Source organism: Solenopsis invicta, chromosome 13, assembly GCF_016802725.1.
Source record: "Solenopsis invicta isolate M01_SB chromosome 13, UNIL_Sinv_3.0, whole genome shotgun sequence".
Taxonomy (NCBI): Eukaryota; Metazoa; Arthropoda; class Insecta; order Hymenoptera; family Formicidae; genus Solenopsis; species Solenopsis invicta.
This window is the reverse complement of record NC_052676.1, coordinates 158,980-178,793: the sequence shown is the minus strand read 5'-3', so window position 1 is coordinate 178,793 and position 19,814 is coordinate 158,980. Positions and strand designations below refer to the sequence as shown.

General features: G+C 33.9%; 4 protein-coding genes across 7 annotated transcripts; 3 read left to right on the top strand and 1 right to left on the bottom strand.

The window, feature by feature from the left end:
* Window positions 1-3,265: 3,265 nt before the first annotated feature.
* LOC120359439 lies at window positions 3,266-8,402 on the top strand. The gene is made up of 5 exons (XM_039456908.1): window positions 3,266-3,740; window positions 3,788-4,276; window positions 4,374-4,607; window positions 4,680-6,229; window positions 6,276-8,402. Exons 1-5 carry the CDS (start codon window positions 3,266-3,268, stop codon window positions 8,400-8,402), a joined length of 4,875 nt encoding a protein of 1,624 aa, XP_039312842.1.
* Window positions 8,403-8,943: 541 nt separating this feature from the next.
* Window positions 8,944-14,018, top strand: LOC105206975 (aspartate--tRNA ligase, cytoplasmic). 4 transcript variants are annotated; one of them, XM_039456969.1, is made up of 12 exons: window positions 8,944-9,093; window positions 10,174-10,211; window positions 10,543-10,627; window positions 11,078-11,264; window positions 11,342-11,444; window positions 11,520-11,841; window positions 11,984-12,155; window positions 12,516-12,663; window positions 12,772-12,961; window positions 13,213-13,293; window positions 13,369-13,480; window positions 13,775-14,018. In XM_039456969.1, the coding sequence occupies exons 2-12, from the start codon at window positions 10,174-10,176 to the stop codon at window positions 13,936-13,938; spliced, it is 1,602 nt and encodes a 533-aa protein (XP_039312903.1). In that variant the 5' UTR covers window positions 8,944-9,093; the 3' UTR covers window positions 13,939-14,018. The 4 variants fall into 4 exon arrangements, with proteins under 4 accessions (XP_039312903.1, XP_039312901.1, XP_039312900.1 ...); XM_039456966.1 differs by lacking the exon at window positions 8,944-9,093 and adding an exon at window positions 9,376-9,466; XM_039456968.1 differs by lacking the exon at window positions 8,944-9,093 and adding an exon at window positions 9,412-9,591.
* A 143-nt stretch (window positions 14,019-14,161) lies between these two features.
* Window positions 14,162-16,249, top strand: LOC120359463 (guided entry of tail-anchored proteins factor 1-like). Its single transcript, XM_039456971.1, has 4 exons — window positions 14,162-14,741; window positions 15,010-15,175; window positions 15,472-15,539; window positions 15,888-16,249. The coding sequence occupies exons 1-4, from the start codon at window positions 14,673-14,675 to the stop codon at window positions 16,074-16,076; spliced, it is 492 nt and encodes a 163-aa protein (XP_039312905.1). The 5' UTR covers window positions 14,162-14,672; the 3' UTR covers window positions 16,077-16,249.
* On the bottom strand, window positions 16,086-19,799 carry LOC105192832 (carbonic anhydrase 9). Its single transcript, XM_039456970.1, has 7 exons — window positions 19,439-19,799; window positions 19,188-19,348; window positions 18,671-18,838; window positions 18,429-18,585; window positions 18,258-18,363; window positions 17,765-17,992; window positions 16,086-16,487 (listed from the first exon to the last, which is right to left on the bottom strand). The coding sequence occupies exons 2-7, from the start codon at window positions 19,273-19,275 to the stop codon at window positions 16,314-16,316; spliced, it is 921 nt and encodes a 306-aa protein (XP_039312904.1). The 5' UTR covers window positions 19,276-19,348; window positions 19,439-19,799; the 3' UTR covers window positions 16,086-16,313.
* Window positions 19,800-19,814: the final 15 nt, after the last annotated feature.

The following is a 19,814-nucleotide window of genomic DNA, read 5'->3' as shown; positions in this document are numbered from 1 at the left end:
TAGCGATTCGATCCATTATGATAAAAGTTAGAACTCTTCTCGGGGCTATCAGAACACAGAGATATTGGAGAAATTCACAAAAAAAATTTTTATCAAAATTTCAAAATTTGCCTGATATAAGTCTTTCCTTTTTCAGTTCAGCGATTCGATACATCATGATAAATGTTATATCTCTTCTGTGGGCTATCAGAACACAGAGATATTGGAGAAATTCGCAAAAAATCCAATTTTACTAAAAAATTTCGGTCTTTGACTGATATAACTCTTTCGTCTTTTACTTTAGCGATTCGATCCATTATGATAAATGTTATAACTCTTCTCGGGGCTATCAGAACACAGAGATATTGATGAAATTTGCAAAAAAAATTTTACTCAAAAATTTCGAAATTTGCCTGATATAAGTCTTTCCATTTTCAGTTCAGCGATTCGATCCATTATGATAAAAGTTAGAACTCTTCTCGGGGCTATCAGAACACAGAGATGTTGGAGAAATTCGCAAAAAAAATTTTTCTCAAAATTTCGAAATTTGCCTGATATAAATCTTTCCTTTTTCAGTTCAGCGATTCGATGATAAAAGTTATATCTCTTCTTAGGGCTATCAGAACATAGAGATATTGAAGAAATTCGGAAAAAAAGCAATTTTACTCAAAAATTTCGAATTTTGACTGATATAATACTTTCGTCTTTCACTTTAGCGATTCGATCCATTATGATAAAAGCTAGAACTCTTCTCCGGGCTTTCAGAACACAGAGATATTGGAAAAATTCGCAAGAAAAATTTTACTCAAAAATTTCGAAATTTGCCTGATATAAGTCTTTCCTTTTTCAGTTCAGCGATTCGATACATCATGATAAAAGTTAGAACTCTTCTCGGGGCTATCAAACACAGAGATATTGGAAAAATTGGCAAAAAAAATTTTCCTCAAAATTTTCGAACCTTGACTGATATAACTCTATCGTCTTTCACTTTAGCGATTCGATCCATTATGATAAAAGTTAGAACTCTTCTCCGGGCTATCAGAACACAGAGATATTGGAAAAATTCGCAAGAAAAATTTTACTCAAAATTTCGTAATTTGCCTGATATAAGTCTTTCCTTTTTCAGTTCAGCGATTCGATACATCATGATAAAAGTTAAATCTCTTCTGTGGGCTATCAGAACACAGAGATATTGGAGAAATTCGCAAAAAAACCAATTTTACTAAAAAATTTCGGACTTTGACTGATATAACACTTTCGTTTTTCACTTTAACGATTTGATCCATTATGTTAAAAGTTAGAACTCTTCTCGGGGCTATCAGAACACAGAGATATTGGAGAAATTCGGAAAAAAAACAATTTTACTCAAAAATTTCGGACTTTGACCGATATAACTCTTTTGTATAACTCTATCTCCTCACCATTAACATTGCAGCAATCCCATTATTGTCATCATTGCCATCATTATCACTAATGCCACTATTGCCATCATTCCCACTATTGCCATCATTTCCATCATTGCCATTTCCATTGCCGTCATTGTCACCATAGCATTCATTACATCATATCCATCCCATTGCCATTACATTTTCGTTATTTCCACAATTCCCATCATTGCCAGCAGTCCCATTATTGCCATCATTGCATTCATTTCAATATTGCCATTCCATTGCCATCATTTTCATCATTGCATTTTCTTTGCTACCATTTCCATCATTACTATTAATGCCATCATTGTAATAATTGTTATAATTGCCGTCATTGCCACTTTTATCATTTCCATTTTTGCCATTCTATTACCATTATTACACCATCATTGCATTTATTCCATTACTGTCATTGTCACAAATACCACCATTTCCGCCACTGCTATCATTGCCATCTAATTGATATAATTTCCATCATTGCATTCTTTCCATAATTGCATTCTTTCCATCAATGCCATCCAATGGGATGGCCTATTTTTCATCTTTTCCATCATTGTCATTATTGCCATCGTTGCCATCATTGTCATTTTCATCATTGCCATTATTATTACGCCATTGCCGCCACTGCCGACATTGCCACCATTTTTATTATTGCCATCTGTTTAAAATGTACACGCTTATCGGATAGTCCATGCCGGTAATTGAATGGAGACACTTCACGCGTCTAATCGAGAGAGAGAGCCTAAAACAAAAGGATTTCCATGGAGATCGTTGTATCGAGGATAAATAAGTGGATAGCGATCGGAGAGAGGATTAAGCAGTACAGAAAAAGTAAACGTGTGAGATCGACGCGAGCGTGCACGCTGTATGTGTCTTCGTTTTCTCTAAATTGATCGTAAAGAAAGTGGTTGGATCGTGCCTCACAAGCACATTAGTTATCATATCGTGCCTCACAAGCACATTAGTTATCGTATCGTGCCTCACAAGCACATTAGTCATCGTATCGTGCTTCACAAGCACATATCGAAGCAATTGAGTGGAAATAGTGCCTCACAAGCACAAGGGGACTCGTCTCCTGTCGTCACTTTTCTATTCACAGGTTTATTCATACATAAATACAAAAGGAAACAAGAAGGAAAGCTAAACCGATGAATAATTTTCCAGACGAACGATTTCTTACAGATTATTAAAAAGGTTGAACCTCTTAAGCATTTTAAATAATTATCTTGTTTATGTATGTTGCTAAGCAACCACGATTTACGCAATACGCCAATTTGTAAGTAATTCATTTCAATATTCTAATCCTTTTATTGAATTTTCACCATTATCGTCGTAACTTATTAAAAGATTTAAGACAAATTTATATATTAGATAAGTTTTGAGTGTCCCGAGCCTGCAAAATGTGATTTTCAATTATTACGTTTCTTTTATTTTCACTCCTTCTTATTATTATAATTAAAAGTATTTTGCTATGTTTAGTGACTTCTGAAAACGTTATAATTCTATGTTTTTTCTTGACTAAGATTCGAGCATTATATATTATCAAATATTCATTATTATATTCGTTTATTTCCATCTGTTAATTTAAAACTATATTATTCTTTTGCGAATGTAAGTTTCTATACAACGTCATTAAAATAAGAGTTATATGTATGTAAAAAATACATCCTTATTAAGTAACAATAAAGTGAATCTCTTTTCTTTTCTGAAACATTAAACTCCTCAATTAAATCATTTTAGTTATTTCAGGAAAGATGTCTTCCCATTTTGTTGTTGCTTCTCTATCGTCATAATAAATCAATTTATCTCATTTAACATTTTTGGTCCTTCGAGCCGGATAGACTGATCAACACAACAAAATGAGGCTCAGACATATTGAGAATCACATTGAGCAGCAGCTCGCACTCGCGGAAATTATATCTCACTCTTACGAAAACCTTATTAAAAATGGAACCGAAAGTATAACTCCGCAACGAGTAAAAACACGTCTTTCAATTCTTAAAGAGAATTGGGAACAGTTTTCTTTGGAACATAAAGCTATTAACCTAGCGGTCTCAGAGCTTACAGAATTGGATAAGAATGCTATAAAAGTTAATCCTTATTTTATCAAAAATCTGTTCATCTCAACACACGAATGTTATTCGGAGTCTATTGAAAAATTAAGTTTATTGCTTGAACCAGATCAAGGAAGTATGCCTAGAACATCGTCTTCTCAATCTATATCGTTAACGTCTTTCATTCCGTCAACCAACACATCTACGTCGACGTCTTCCGCGACGCTTACTTGTCATCACCGGACACGGCTTCCGCGACTAGATTTGCCTAAATTTAATGGTACCCGATCTGATTGGTTAAACTTTAAAGGTTTATTTGTTCCCTAGTATTAGATAATCCGACTTTAAGTCTAGTTGAAAAACTACAGTATTTAAAATTAAGTCTAATTGGCCCTCCTGCACTCTTGTTGAAAAACACCTCCTTAGTCGCGGAAAATTTTCAAAAAGCCTGGGACTCGCTAGTTGCTTATTATGAAAATACAAGATTATTATTGGACTCTGCTTTACAATCTTTATTCGATATTAAACGCATGACGAAGGAGTCGGCCGGTGAGTTAGAAAAATTGTATACTCATGTGACTCAAATCTATAGAACTTTAGAGACATTACAGAGACCAGTTTCTTATTGGGATGATTTCCTAGTATTTCTCGTTGTACAAAAACTTGATTCCGAATCGTTAAAACTTTGGGAACAACATCTAGGTTCACGGAAAGATCCCCCCACGTGGAAGGAGCTTTACGATTTTCTTGTTGCCCGCTTGCTTACGTTAAAAGCATGCGAGAAAAAAACAAACGACGAAAAACGTCTCTTCGCCGGTTCAGAGTTTCTTACGTTCCCACTATCAAGGAAAATCAAAAAACATCACGACTCCCAATGTTAAATGCCCTATTTGTTCTGAGATCCATTATGTAGTGGCCTGTCCCACTTATTCGTTAAAGACTGTCCAACAGCGACTAGCCCTTATTTCTAAGCATAAATTGTGCTTCAACTGTTTGGGATCTCATCGGTCAGCCGAATGCTGTAACGTGAAACGTTGTCGGAAATGTGGTGCTAAACATCACACGTCAATTCATCCAGGAAAATCTCAAGATACCAAGACTATCACACCCGCGTTGAAATCCAAGGAAATCGATGTTGTTAAAGCTAGTTCAGATCAACCATAGCGTACGGCGTTGCACTCTGCCGTTGAAGATACCACCAATATTTCTGTTTTATTAGCAACGGCAGTAGTTAAGATTCTTTCTCACAAAGGAGAAAACTTTAATGCAAGAATACTCATCGATCAAGGATCTGAGATATCCCTTATCACGGAACGACTTGTACAACGACTTAGGTTACCACGGAATCATTCTCGTTTACTTATTATCGGAATTGGAGAAAAACCTAATGCATCTAAAGGTCAAACTTCGTTTACACTAAAACCTTGTTACAACTCAGCCTTTAAATGTACCGTGTCTGCTCATATTTTGCCAAAGATCACTGACTTTATCCCGTCGTTGGTTGTTGAGAATCAGGGTTGGACACATTTAAAAGGATTACAGTTAGCAGATCCAAATTATCTGTCACCAGGTCCAGTAGACATACTAGTAGGAGCAGATACTTATGGAAAAATTATCGACAAAGGTCTTATTAAAGGTCCTTCGGATACTCCCATTGCGCAGCTTACAAAATTTGGATGGATAATTTCAGGACCTTCGCAATCGAATTTGAAAACAGTAAATACACGTGGTTTTCACGTCTTTGTCGAGGAAAATCTCTACAATCTTCTCCATCGGTTTTGGGAATTCGAAGAAATTCCGTCAACGAAAGTTTCAACCCTTTCCGCTGAGGAACAAGCGTGTGAAAACCATTTTAAATCTACCCACACTAGAGACAGAGACGGAAGATATATAGTGAGACTGCCCTTTAAATTATCGACTGAAAAACTTGGAGATTCTCAAACGAAAGCTGTTCGACTAGTTAAAAGATTATTTAGTCAATTTGAAACTAATAAGGATTATGCATCTGCTTATTCAGAGTTCATTGCGGAATACGAACGTCTAAATCACATGCAACTATGGTCAACACCTGATTCAGACTACTTATCCTATTATCTTCCACACCACGGGGTATGGAGAGAGCAAAGTATCACTACCAAACTACGAGTAGTGTTTAATGCTTCGAGTCCATCTTCTTCGGGATATTCACTTAATGACTTACTTCATACCGGTCCTAAACTACAAACTGATTTGTTTGATGTACTCATATATTTTCGATTATTCCGTTATGTCTTCTCCACTGACATAGAAAAGATGTTTCGTCAAGTGAAGATGCATCCTGATGATTGGAGATTTCAACGTATACTCTGGCTCGATCATATGAATGAACTTCGTACTTATCAACTCACAACAGTCACATATGGATTAGCTTGTGCTCCATATCTAGCATTACGCACTTTACAACAGCTTGCAGAAGACGAAGGTTCACGTTTTCCTCTAGCGATTACATCCTTAACAAAGGGACGTTATGTAGATGACATTTTTGGAGGAGCTGACTCGATTGAGCAAACTAAGGAAATCGTTACTCAACTTAACCAACTTTGCATGGCGGGCGGCTTTAACCTTCAAAAATGGTCAAGCAATCAAGTAGAAGTATTAACCGAGATCCCTGAAAAGAATCGGATTGCACATTTTACGGTTAATATCAAAGATAACGTAGCTGTAAAGACTCTCGGTTTACATTGGATAACAACAACGAATACCTTTCAATTCACCTTCCAATCCTCTGGGGTTTCTCGCACCTGTAATTATTACTGCAAAGATTTTCATTCAACAGCTCTGGTCAAATAAATTAGGTTGGGATGATCCTTTACCAGAAGCCCTAGCATTAAAGTGGACGAATTTTGTAATGAGTCTCCAAGACACTCCTCGTCTTACGTTCCCAAGATGGATCGGATACATGTCTGATCTAAAAATTGAGTTACACGGATTTTGTGACGCGTCTCAACAAGCAGTGGCAGCGGTTGTTTACATACGAACTGAAAATCAAAATAGAGAAATAAAAACTGCGTTATTATGCTCGAAAACAAAGGTAGCTCCATTGAAGAAGTTGACGATACCTCGATTGGAATTAACAGGAGCAGTGTTACTAACCAAGTTAGTTTCACATGTGTTAAAAGTACTAAATCTTAAAAACGTGCCCCTTCTCCTGTGGACTGATTCCACAATCACCTACACGTGGCTGAATCACCACCCTTATCGTTGGAAGGATTTTGTTCATAATCGAGTCTGTTACGTACAAGAAGTTTTGCCTCAAGCAGTATGGAAGTTTGTCCCAGGAGTTGAGAATCCAGCAGATCTTGCCACACGAGGTTTAACCCCCAACCAACTGTCACAGATGTCGTCATGGTGGACAGGACCACACTGGCTCACTTTATCACCTTCAAGTTGGCCCACGGTAGTTCCATCACATTCTTTCGAAAAAGGGTCCTTGGAAGAAAGACCTACTAAAGTGACCTCAAATACTATCAACACTGTTCACTTGTGGGATCTAATAAACCGATACTCTAGTTTAATGAAATTGTTACGAATCACAGCAGTATGTAAGCGTGCTATATCTTGTTTTAAGAAAAAACCGGATTCGTCTCTGTCAAGCCCACTTTCAACTACGGACTTGGAAAACGCGAGGCTATTTTGGGTCAAGCTAATTCAACAATCCTATTTCAGTCAACAAATTAAACTCCTTTCAAGAGGACTTTCTTTGTCCGCTTCTGATCCACTCTTAAAATTGACTCCTTTTCTCGATTCTTCAGGACTTCTCCGAGTGGGAGGTCGTCTACAATATTCACTACTACCCTCCTCAACAAAACATCTACTAATCCTACCGAAGGAGTCGCCATTATCAACCCTAATTATCGCCGATGCTCATTCTCGTACTCTACATGGAGGTACGCAACTCACTCTTAATTATATCCGAAATGATTATTGGATAGTAGGCGGAAGAGTTCCTGTACGTGCATTTATTCTCAAATGCGTTAGATGTACTCGTTATAGACAAAAGCGAGCTCAACAGTTAATGGGACAACTCCCTGTGGAAAGAGTTACACCAACTCGCCCATTTCTTCATTCTGGTGTCGATTACGCTGGACCCTTTGTATTGAAAACGTGGAAAGGACGGAATCCTCGCACTTACAAAGCTTATATTGCTCTATTTGTTTGTCATTCTACTTCAGCAGTTCATTTGGAACTAGTTACAGATTACTCTGCCGAAACCTTTATTGCCGCATTCAAAAGATTTACTGCAAGGAGAGGAATATGTTCTACATTATCGAGTGATTGTGGTACGACGTTAAAAGGAGCCGATGCGGAACTGCAAAGACTGTTCATCAAGACCATGCAAGAATCAGAAAAATTAGCGACATTACTGGCGAACGACGGAACTCAATGGAATTTTAACCCCCCCGCAGCACCTCATTTCGGAGGAAAGTGGGAAGCAGGAGTTAAGTCCGTCAAGTACCATCTTCATCGAGTGATCAGAGATACGTCTCTTACATATGAGGAATTGTACACACTTCTTACTCAGGTGGAAGCTACAATGAATTCAAGACCTCTTAGCGCACTCTCTGAAGATCCCGAAGATCTTAACGCTTTGACTCCTGGATATTTTATCATGGGTTGTGCACCATCCTTAATTCCTGAACCATCGCTGGAAACCGTGAAATTGTCACATCTTTCGAGATGGCAACTCATCCGTCAAATGTTGGACAGTTTCTGGACTCGGTGGTCGAAAGAATGTCTCCAACGTTACTACGCACGATACAAATGGAACAAAGTAGTTCCATCCTTGACTGTTGGGAATTTAGTTCTCGTAGTTGATGAACGGTATCCACCAGCAAAATGGCCATTAGGACGCATTATTCAAACTCATGAGGGTAAAGACGGTCTAACTCGAGTTATAATTTGAAGACATTTAAATAATAAAGAATTATGTAAAAATAAAAAGATGGTATATTTATTCGTGGAAAGACATTTATTTCTTCTTCATCATATGATGCGATGTTAATTACAATTATTTTTTAAGTACTGCGTAAAATGAATGTTTCTTTATTAAAGAACCAAATTCTCTCTGTTACTATTAAACATCTTTTTTAAGTAAAAATATGAATGTGCAAAATATGGGCATAAACGTATTTATATGTATTAATATCAATGTTAATGTAAATAATTCAGACTATAATAAATAAAAAATTACGCGAAAGTAGACGTAATTAATCATTTGTGCACATTCTCGACCCCTGTTCTGGATGCAACATACGCGATACGCGTCAGATTTTATTTGCAGCAAAATGGATGTTAGCACGGACAACAACCTACATCCATTTCTCGAGAGATGGATGTGGGTTGTTGTCCGTGCTAACATCCACACTGTTTTTAACGGCGGGTTGCAAAATGGATGTGACACCTAGTTCGCATTCTGACCAGAATAGATGTGCGTCACTAGTGTACGGGAGTTTCGAAGCGTTATACGAAAAAGGCCGCCGTGGCCGCTCTCAGGTTCCTCTCTGCTGTTGGCTTACTACGCGTTAAGGCGCGCTACACATGAAATCATTATTAATCATTATTTCATTTATGTCAATGTATGCGAAGAGATCAAGGTAAGGCTATGCTTGATCGCTATTGCCTTGATTGACTTCTCTGTCTCTTTCTAATAAATATCTAATAGATATTCAGATTTTGCACTTCATCACTCGATATATTCTACACATTTTACACGTCTAATGAAAATTAGTAATCAGAGGTAGCATTTTTTCAACATATATGCTTCTCTCCAGCTTTTTTCTTTTTCTTCCACATTGATACACGTATGTGTTGTATGTACATACATAACATTTATATTTATATACGTGCATGTGTTTTTTCTATTTGCGCGCTATTGCCGATTGTTGGTTATTGCGCACCAGTTGCGCGTTGCGCTATCGTACTTGTATGTTGCGTTAACCGGTGTCGCACATGGTCGCACACGCGGATGTATGTATGTTACATACTACAAACTATTGTAAATTACACAATTGTCATACGTCTACGTTAATCTTTCGCGAAGATTTTCGTATTTCTCGTTAGAATTATTATAGTTATCTCACTTGTCCAACAAAGTATGTATATTGAGTTTTTTTTTATGTTTTTACTATTATAATTTTATTCAATGATATTTATATCTCGACATTTTGATTATTCCATACGTGGAATGTATAAATGAAAGATTATTATATCTGTATAGAATATTCTTAATTATGTATATTCGTAATTATCGTAAATGTCGAATAACAAAAGCAAGTACCATATAATTTAGGTTAGCCATCACTTGTTTTACATTTTGCTATTATTATTATTATTATTATTATTATTATTATATAATTTTTACTATCGATGCTTAATATTTATATAAGATATAATATCCTATACATTTTTATATTATCTCAATAATGACACGCTATTTTTTCTTACCATTAACCTATATTAGCAATATGGTTTTAAAAGCCTTACAAGTCATATTAGATGAGTATACAACAATAATAATATATATGTTTATCTATTTTAAAGAAAAATTACAAACTATTAAATAGATATTAATAAACTATAAATAGATTAAATAGACTATTAGGTATATGAAACAGTGTATTTTTCAAGTATTACAAACGTTGATAGAATGATGTAATTTGTGTCATCTATTACAGATGGGTGTAGATAAACCAGTGGAGTGCCCTCCAATAGGGTATTGATTCAATCTTATTATTATTACTTGCTAACTAATTTATTTATATAATTTGGACAAGTTTTTATAAATTAAAACAGATTAAAAAGAAATTTATGTATATATATATATATATATTTTTTTTTTTTTTTAATTGTACATAGACTTAATCTTGCATCATGGATGTGATGCTTCTGCATTTTATACACATCTACTTATATTAATATAATTAATATTACTTATTATTAGATACATTCATGTTATAGATATTTAATTGTGCAATTAATCAGTTAGTATCAATATTATCAATATCCTATATAGTATAAAAAAATTGTGTTATTTTCTTACAAAGAGATGAGATGTCTAAAAAAGCACTTAAAAAGCAACAGAAAGAGATACAGAAAGCGGCAAAAAAGGCAGAAAAAAAAGGCCAGCCTGTAAGTTACTATGCAATAAATGTTTACTAAAAAAAAAGTTTATCCATTTTTTTTACTAATTAAGAATAATTTAAGAATCTGTTCATATTTTATTTTTTTCAACGTATAGCTTTTTTAATAAAAAGACAGTAAAAAAAGATACTTTATTTCAGTGTTTATTGCTTTTTATATAGCACTCTATATTTAATTCTTGCAAGTGTCATTGAATTGCACAGATCCTGAATTTACGGATTTATATCCATATGTAAAAAATAAACATTGCATTATATCTATATGTAAAAAATAAACATTGCAAATTTATAATATTCATCATCCTTGGAGGATGAGACAGATATACAATCCTACAGTCTTTTGTATAAAATCAATCGAAATTGAAATACAATAGATTTAATTTGAAAGATTAATCAAGTAAATAAATTGTTTTAAATTGCGTTTGATATCATTTTCCAGCATTCTCAACAAGAATCTACAAGTGAAACTGAAGATGTATCTCTGGGAAAGTACGGAGAGATGAATATGATTCAAAGTGATGAAAAATTTGAGGACCGAAAGTTTACAGCGATCAAAGATCTGAATAAAAATTTAGAGAATCAAACGGTTTGGTTGAGAGGTCGCTTACACACTAGTCGTGCGAAAGGTACGTGAAAGTTGAAATATTTTATAGAAAATTTGTTAATAGCAATTATTTGTGCAAATAAAATTCCAATCTTATAGGCAAGCAATGCTTTATTGTGTTGAGACAACAATCGTATACTGTACAGGGATTAGCTGCAGTGACTGAAGCAGTCAGCAAACAAATGATTAAATTTATATCCAAGTAAAATCTTTAAAACCTGTGTAAAGGTGAACGATTGAAGTGCTGTACATTAATATGGTATTCTATTCCATTTAGCATTACAAAAGAGTCTATAATTGATGTCATGGCTGTGGTGATGCCTGTGCCCTCAAAAATCGAATCGTGTTCGCAAAAAGATATTGAACTTCATCTGAAAGAAATATTTGTGGTAAGTTCTGCGAAGCCACAACTTCCTTTGCAAATAGAAGACGCCGCGAGATCTGTCTGCGAGGCGGATGAAACGGCGCTGACGGTGCGAGTGAATCAGGACACCAGACTGGATAATAGAGTTTTGGATCTACGTACACCGGCTAATCAAGCAATTTTCAGGGTTGAAGCTGGTGTTTGTAAACTCTTTAGAGATATTCTGACAAGGAAGGTGAGCATAATGATTTCCATTTCCTTCTCTCTCTCTCTCTCTCTCTCTCTCTCTCTCTCTCTCTCTCTCTCTCTCTCTCTCTCTCTCTCTCTCTCTCTCGCGACATGTCAAAACGTCGTTTCCTTTTGCTTATTCTTTTCAGGGCTTTGTCGAGATTCACACTCCTAAAATTATTTCCGCAGCCAGTGAGGGTGGGGCGAATGTCTTTACGGTATCTTATTTCAAAGGCAATGCTTACCTAGCTCAGTCGCCACAATTGTACAAGCAGATGGCAATTGCCGCAGATTTTGATAAAGTTTTCACTGTTGGAGCAGGTATATTGCATCTAATTGTTCTTTTACTCTTAACTTACCATTTAATTACCAGGACCAAACAGTCCTTTCTTATATTCTTCATTTTTCTTTTTATTTCTTATTTTATTCTAATGGCATGTGCATAGACAAATAATTTTATTTTGATGATGTATTACATTTTTTTTATTGTTTTCTACGCATGTGTCACGTTATAGGTTCAAAGTTAATGACGATCAAAAATGAAATTGATAAAAAGAAAAAAATAAAATTTTTTTGGTCCCGAGAAAATTTTATTAAGCCTTAGAGAAGAAAATTTTCAAATATGACATTCCTCTTTGACAATAATTGCTGAAAAAGAATTAATTAGTTAATTGCGATTAGTTTTCAGAGCAGAAGATTCCAATACGCATAGACATTTGACAGAATTTGTAGGCCTTGACCTGGAGATGGCCTTCAAGTATCATTATCACGAAGTGATAGACACTATTGGACAGATGTTCACCGAGCTGTTCAAAGGCTTACGCGATATGTTAGTCGTATAATATATTTATGCTTATTATTCTTAAAGTGTACTGTGAAGTGTAGTGCGAGTCTTTGCAATTTTGCAAATAATATTTATTTTGTGGGGATTTAACAGTTACGCGGATGATATCGCGGCAGTCAGTCAGCAATATCCAGTAGAGCCTTTCAAATTTCTCGAACCGGCATTGAAGCTGGAGTATCCCCAGGCGATCGAATTGTTGGCAGAAGCGGGCGTGACTCTAGGGGAAGAGGATGATCTGTCGACACCAGATGAAAAACTCTTGGGAAAACTTGTTAAAAGCAAAGTAAGATAATAGATATTCAATTTTAAGATGAACAGATGTAAGATGAATAGACATTACAAAGACGCATAAAGATTATAAAATCGCGAGTTTTAAGGAGTCTTAAAATGGAACGTTTTGATTATTTTTTAATTCCTCAATATATGTATAATATGTAGCGATTGTCTTTGCAATTTATCACGCGTATCTTGTTCTTTTTTTCTATTAAAAAGTATAATAAATGTTAAATATGTCTTTTTTATATTTTTTTCCAGTACGATACAGACTTTTACATTTTGGATAAGTATCCTCTTGCCGTAAGACCTTTCTACACCATGCCGGATCCAAATAATCCTGTAAAGTATTCTCTTATATCATACAATATTCTCACAATATTCTTTTCTGTGATAACCATCCATCTTGCCTTGTAGAAAGTATCCAATTCGTACGACATGTTTATGCGAGGGGAGGAAATTATATCTGGCGCGCAACGTATTCACGATCCGGATTTTCTCACTGAGCGCGCTAAGCATCATGGAATCGGTGAGTGAAATGTTTACAGTCTTGAATTCTCGTTTATCGCTACAAACGTTTAAATTTGATGAAAGATTTGAACGAAATCAGGTTCTGAAATCGAAATCTTTTTGTCATTTTTAACTGTCATTTTTCCATATTTTAATAATTTGTGATTTTTATCTTTTTCTCTCTTCCATTCTTCATTGAGAAAATTTTGCTACTTGCATTCTATGATGATGATGATGATGTAGCGTGATTTTTTCAACATTATATTCTTTATTTTTTAATCAAATTATTCTGTCAACAATAAAATTGTTTCAGACATTGAAAAAATCAAGTCGTACATTGACGCCTTCAGGTACGGCTGCCCGCCACATGCTGGTGGTGGCATAGGTATGGAGCGGGTGGTGATGCTTTATCTCGGCCTAGATAACATTCGCAAGGTGTCCATGTTTCCGCGCGATCCCAAACGGCTCACTCCTTGAGGATTGATAACTCAATTTTAAATATCGCTGTATACTGAGAGTAAAATGTTTTACCTTGAATACATACATTTAATAGCGTATTCGATTTGCTGATTCGACCTGACTCCGAATTGATTGTCTGATCTTTTTAGCTGCATTCCCCTTGTATTGGGGGAGTTTTTTGCAAAATATCTATTTTTAGTATACAGTAGATTCGTCAATTTAGGATTTAGGTAATAAGGTAAAAGATTTCAACATTATCGCGTGTTAAATATACATATATTATTTATATTTTATAATTTTAAATTTTGCACGCTTTTTAGAACACGGCACATGCACAGCGCATGCTCGTGTCGCTGCATTTTGTCGTAAACAGATTTTCTAACCTATAAAATTGTTAAATTCAACGATTAATATCTCAATTCGCGGGACAAAGCGACACTTTTTTTGTCAGATTCGATCGTTTCGTACAAAAACGCGTCGAATGAGATTAATTTTGTCTAAAAATTGGAGGTGGTAGCAGTATACTGGGTAGTAGTTACCTTTGTGGTATTGTTCATTTCGTTTTGTGTTTGTTAATTTTGTCGCATGGTCACGATTCACGATACCATTCACGTTAGAAACGTTGCTTTTGCGAATCTACGCGAAAGATGTTTGAATTTTGTTAAAGTTATATGCAAACGAAACCATAGAAGAATGAGGCAAACGAGTTAAGAAAATATTGCAAGTTTTATAGGTTATTTTTCACCCTACACATGGATTTACTCGTGGTATCCACTTTGAGTTGTATTTTGGACGTCGTCGCACCGTTTTTCATTAGATTTGTGAGTATTTTGGATATTTTGAGTATAATCTTGTTTATCCTGCGTTTTTATAGTAATTTTTTTTCAAAAAATTTTACTACAACTCGATTGACAAAAGAGATCAGAAATCTAATGAGTCGCCTTTCACTTGCAAATTCTTCCAAGATTTATGCTAAAATAGATGAAAAATTACATTTGTGTTTTTTTTCTCACATTTAAAAATATTTGAATTGCATTGACCTATATCGAAGCTACTCCACAGCTTAATATTCTGTTGTATAAACCACAGATTTTATCATATGTGCTTGTGCAAAAGAGATATGATGTTGAATTACGGAAGGAGCTGAACAATTTGAAAGAAGGTATGGCAAGACTCTCCATGGTGGATGAGTTTGCCAAATATGTTAAGCTCCAACGTCAATGCAATCATGTGGAAAATGTCTTAAAAGAAAATGGTAAGTTTCTCTATATTTTTCTCTACGTGTTATCATGAAAATTTATTATGGTAGATTATTCTTAGACCAATTGTTGTTCTTTAGCCAATTGTTATATCTCGAGGAATTTATTTTCCATAAAAATAAATTAATAATTGATATAAGATTGTTTTATTATTACATAATATTATAATATTATTATATATTATTTATCTGTTATATACAAAATTGTTATACTATAAAACATATTAAAGGTACATGAAATTTTGTATGCATATCTGCATTTGTGCAATCTTTTTTTTTTATCTTTTTTATAGTGAATCGACGACTGAAATGGAGATTGAAGGTGCAGATGTCACTAATTTATAGCGTTCGTGCTTTGAACGTACGTAAATAATTCGCTTAGATGAGTCTTCTGCTCTTTCACTGCAGTCATATTGAATTATAAAATTAAAAGAAATCTTATAAATTTTTTAAAACTTTGCTTTGCCTACTTTCTATATGCAAACTAAAAGAATAGTTAGTAGCATATTTTTTACATCTATTCTATCGATTGAATAACAGCGAATAACACGTTAGAATTAAAGTATTTTGACATATATTACTACAAGAAAGACAAATCGATGCTTTTTCTTTTTATTATAATTCAATATGATTATAACGAAAAATCAGGAGTGTTAATATGTGAAAAGATAATTCTTATTCTTTTCATCAAACTTTATAATACTTTCAGGGTATCTTAATCGTATGGTTATTGTATATGTATAAAAATGAGCCAGTTATCATTCTCTCAGAGGATGTACTATGGCCAATGCAGGATTTTTTGAATTGGCCATGCCAGCGTGAGAATGCTATTTCTCTAGCAGTATGGTTAGTCATCACTCGATTAGGAATATTGGCGTGCAAAAAGCTTCATATGTGATCTAATAAATTTTCATGTAAACGATTAATCTGTATCTTATACAATCGATAAAAAAAATAATTAAGAGTACTTTGTATCACTTAAGGAGAGCTCTCTATTATACGTGCTCTCTATTGAATGTCTAATTCATTGAACGATCTAGCGAAAGATAATAAACGTGAATTTCGGAATAACAAACTTTTCGGTTTTATGTTACAAATTGAAAGACAAAATTAGAAAAAAATATTGATTATCGTGTTACGACCAAAACCAACTTAAGTTTGCAAAGTTTAACTGCGACTTATCGCGTTTGGTCGAAAGTAATGGATCTAATCTTCTAGTATATATCTTACGTTGACCGATATCTTGCAATAGTCTAAAATTATCGCCTAATGTTTCCTCGCCGTTTGAGAGTTTTCGGAACATGTTCATCTGTGATAAAACGGATAAATTAATTTTCTTTCTACAGAGCCGTAGAAAGTTGTCATAGGCAAAGGTCCATTTGATCGATTCCAATCTTCGAGATATTCACTGTTTTGTTGGTTTCAGTCAAAGTAATAAAAAATTCAAAGTAATTTGCCAATCAAAAAAAATTTTTTGCGATTTGTAGAGCAATCCAAGATGTAATTTCTGGCGTCAATTTTGCGTGCTTCTATCGTGGAGATAAATGTGAATTACTTGTGAGCGAGAAAAGCTCATTCGGTCGCTACGACGATTTGATATAATCAAACGCCTTTACGTGCTGTTTGAGTTTTTAAATTATTTTTTTTTTCTAAAAGTAATTTAAAAATTCTAATTCTAATTTATAATATCTAATTTATAATATCTAATATTTCATTGTACGTACTTTATTAGTAATCTCTATTAGATGACTATTTTAATATTTTTAACGATAATTTACTGATATTACTGAGTTAGTTCTTGAAATTTTTGTATTTTTCAAAAAGAGCCCATTTAGTCCACGATATATTACGTAGTCCCTAGGTAAAGAAAGGTCGAGGTGTGTTTTATCTGATGTTGATTTTTATTTCAACTTTTAAGTTGTTGATTTTAGTTTGATTTTTAAAAAAACAGTGTTTATAACATCAGTATTCAAATTTATTTTTTTCGGTCAATTTTGAAGCTGGGAGATTCGGTAATGTTTTAAATCATAGCTTATTATAGTCTCTAATTGAATCTGGTGCTAACTCCATTTCGATCAAATGGACCCTTTCCCATCAACACGCACGCACACACACACTCACTCACTCACTCACACACACACACACACATACATATATACATACACACACATACATACATACAGATACATACATACATACATACATACAGATACATACATACATACATACATACATACATACATACACACAGAATAATATATTAAATAAGAGTATGCATATGTAATATGTTTGACAATATGCAGCTATATATGGAAGTAAGTAGTCTTTTGGGTACTTTCCAGCAACAAACACAGAGTCATATAATAGGTTTAATTGAACTTGTGCACGGTTTTTCCTTGTTTTTTCATTAAAGAGAAAAAGGAAAAAGATGAACAAGCTAAAAAAAAAGTATTACAGCGTCAACTTTTGGTTGAAATGCTACTTAGCTTTTTTGATATCTACATTTTATCGCCAAAAATACTTCTGCATACTGTAATAAAACGCGTATAATAAAACGTGCTTAAATAAAGCAAGTAAATAATGTACCTGATGGAAAGATATTGGAACTGGAATGGCGAAAATGATCCATGTGACTACTTCGCTACAAGGTGGTGTCGTAAGGGATCCTTTATATGTGTAAAAGATATCGGTGTTAGTTGGTATCAGGGATGCTAAAGCAAGAGACAGGTTGACCGACAGCTCTGTATTTGCCCATTGCACATCTGGTAGCTTGTTTATGAAAGATCGAAGAAGTTCATTGTCCTCATCTTGTAACTGCACAAAGTATGTAATTACATTTAGATACAGATCTTTTCATAAATTTTTTATGAGTTAACGACTTTGATAGACTTTTTGATTTTTTACTTTTGTAATTCTTTTTCAAAAGTTCTTGGCTGTAAATAGTATGTAAGAATATAGCTTATATATATCACAAAATGTGTATGATATACATAAATACATATATGATTGAGATAGAAAGATAATATAAATAATTTCAAGTTTAATTATATAAACAGACTTTTAGAAATCATTAAGTCACCTGGAAGAAAGAAGCTACTACGACCACACCATCCTTATTCTGCAGGGCATATGAAATATTGGGATATGCCATATTGCGATGTACAATATGCATTTCCATTGGATATCTGCGAACATTGATCTTTAGTTGCTATTTATTTATTTCGATTCGAGCAAATAATATGATTGTTACCTTACACCGTTTAATACATGTTCAGCACCTCTATTATTTTTTATGCCCCAATGAAAGTGCAATTGTTCCATCTCATATTGTTGATTTTGTTTCAATATAGCTCCGAATATATATGGCAATCTTCCATATATCGCATTTTTATCTATAGTAAGTTTAACTAAAAAGAAAAAAAACCGTTGAAAATGCGCTCTCTCAAAAAGTTTAACAGTCTGTAAAATTATATATAATATTAATATGTTTACCAGTTTGCCCGTTATTTATTAATATTTGCGGCGTTGGAAGAAAGTCATGGTAACCGATCATTTCAAGAGCTGGAAATGGTAAAACAATCGCTTTTGCTGTGGATATAGCCACTGGTGATTGTAATTTTCCTGCGCATGATTCGTACTTTTGCGGCCACAAATGTTGTTCTAAAATAAAACATTGCTAACACAAACAATTTTTCTCTTATTCATTAAAATTATTGTATCATTTATATTTCCACAATCGATCGTTACCTGAATATGAATTATAAAATATCATTTTTTAATTATTTGTGTCGATTTGTACTTATTGTTAGTCTTTACAAGAATTCACTATTTATGAGTAATCTTTAATTTATGAATTGTGATTGTTTGGATTGAGGTTTTCCGAATTAACTTCATTTGCTAAGTGTGTGCAAAGAAAAACAGAAAGAAAAATTTTCTTTGATTCTTTTATATTTTTCTATCGAGTTTAGATTAATTTGCGAAATGGATTAAAATTAACATTGTGACATACCTTTCTTACTATATCCAAAACCATGGATTCCATTGTGCGGTATAGCGATAAGGATGAGCCATGTCATTACAACTTGTCGAATGCACATTTTTGAATTCTTTTTATGTAAAGATTATATAATTTATATATGCACATACATGTATACATGTGTATATAAGAACCTATGACAATTTATGACATGTATATTATGTATATTGATTAATATGTATATATTGCATCACAAAATAATAGCAGATGATTCTAATCCCTACCGTTTGTCTTCGTCATTTCAGGCACATTGATTACCTTCTTATAACGCTTAGGTCAATTATCTTCTATATTAATATACATGTTCGGCACTTTGACAGATGGTTACGGTAAAGAATGGCACACAAATGGATTGTGTAAGATGTCGAGAACAAGTGTCTTATTAAGTAATTTCTAGCCGTGCATATGTCATTATCAGCTGCATATGTCACAATCTTTCAAGTTGCAGATGTAATATAAAAGTATAGCAGGATGTTTTATATATTCACTACACTAATGGATTACATAAGATACACTAAAGTAGGTCATTTTATTATACTCATCGTTCGATGATCATAGAAGGTAATAATAATTATATACATATAAAGAGAAGAGAGAGAG

Bases quoted from the DNA above. Each gene is read 5' to 3' on its own strand.
- LOC120359439 (XM_039456908.1), top strand. From the start codon at position 3,266: ATGAGGCTCAGACATATTGAGAATCACATTGAGCAGCAGCTCGCACTC. The intron at 4,608-4,679 runs GTTCAGATCAAC...CTGTTTTATTAG, and splicing joins AATCGATGTTGTTAAAGCTA to CAACGGCAGTAGTTAAGATT. The intron at 6,230-6,275 runs GTTTCTCGCACC...TTCATTCAACAG, and splicing joins TCACCTTCCAATCCTCTGGG to CTCTGGTCAAATAAATTAGG.
- LOC105206975 (XM_039456966.1), top strand. The intron at 12,664-12,771 runs GTTAGTCGTATA...GGGATTTAACAG, and splicing joins TTCAAAGGCTTACGCGATAT to TTACGCGGATGATATCGCGG. The intron at 12,962-13,212 runs GTAAGATAATAG...ATTTTTTTCCAG, and splicing joins GAAAACTTGTTAAAAGCAAA to TACGATACAGACTTTTACAT.
- LOC120359463 (XM_039456971.1), top strand. From the start codon at position 14,673: ATGGATTTACTCGTGGTATCCACTTTGAGTTGTATTTTGGACGTCGTC. The intron at 14,742-15,009 runs GTGAGTATTTTG...TATAAACCACAG, and splicing joins CACCGTTTTTCATTAGATTT to ATTTTATCATATGTGCTTGT. The intron at 15,540-15,887 runs GTACGTAAATAA...TAATACTTTCAG, and splicing joins ATAGCGTTCGTGCTTTGAAC to GGTATCTTAATCGTATGGTT.
- LOC105192832 (XM_039456970.1), bottom strand. From the start codon at position 19,275: ATGTGCATTCGACAAGTTGTAATGACATGGCTCATCCTTATCGCTATA. The intron at 18,364-18,428 runs GTAACAATCATA...CAATGTTCGCAG, and splicing joins CATGTATTAAACGGTGTAAG to ATATCCAATGGAAATGCATA. The intron at 16,488-17,764 runs GTACATTATTTA...GTTTTATCACAG, and splicing joins TTCCAATATCTTTCCATCAG to ATGAACATGTTCCGAAAACT.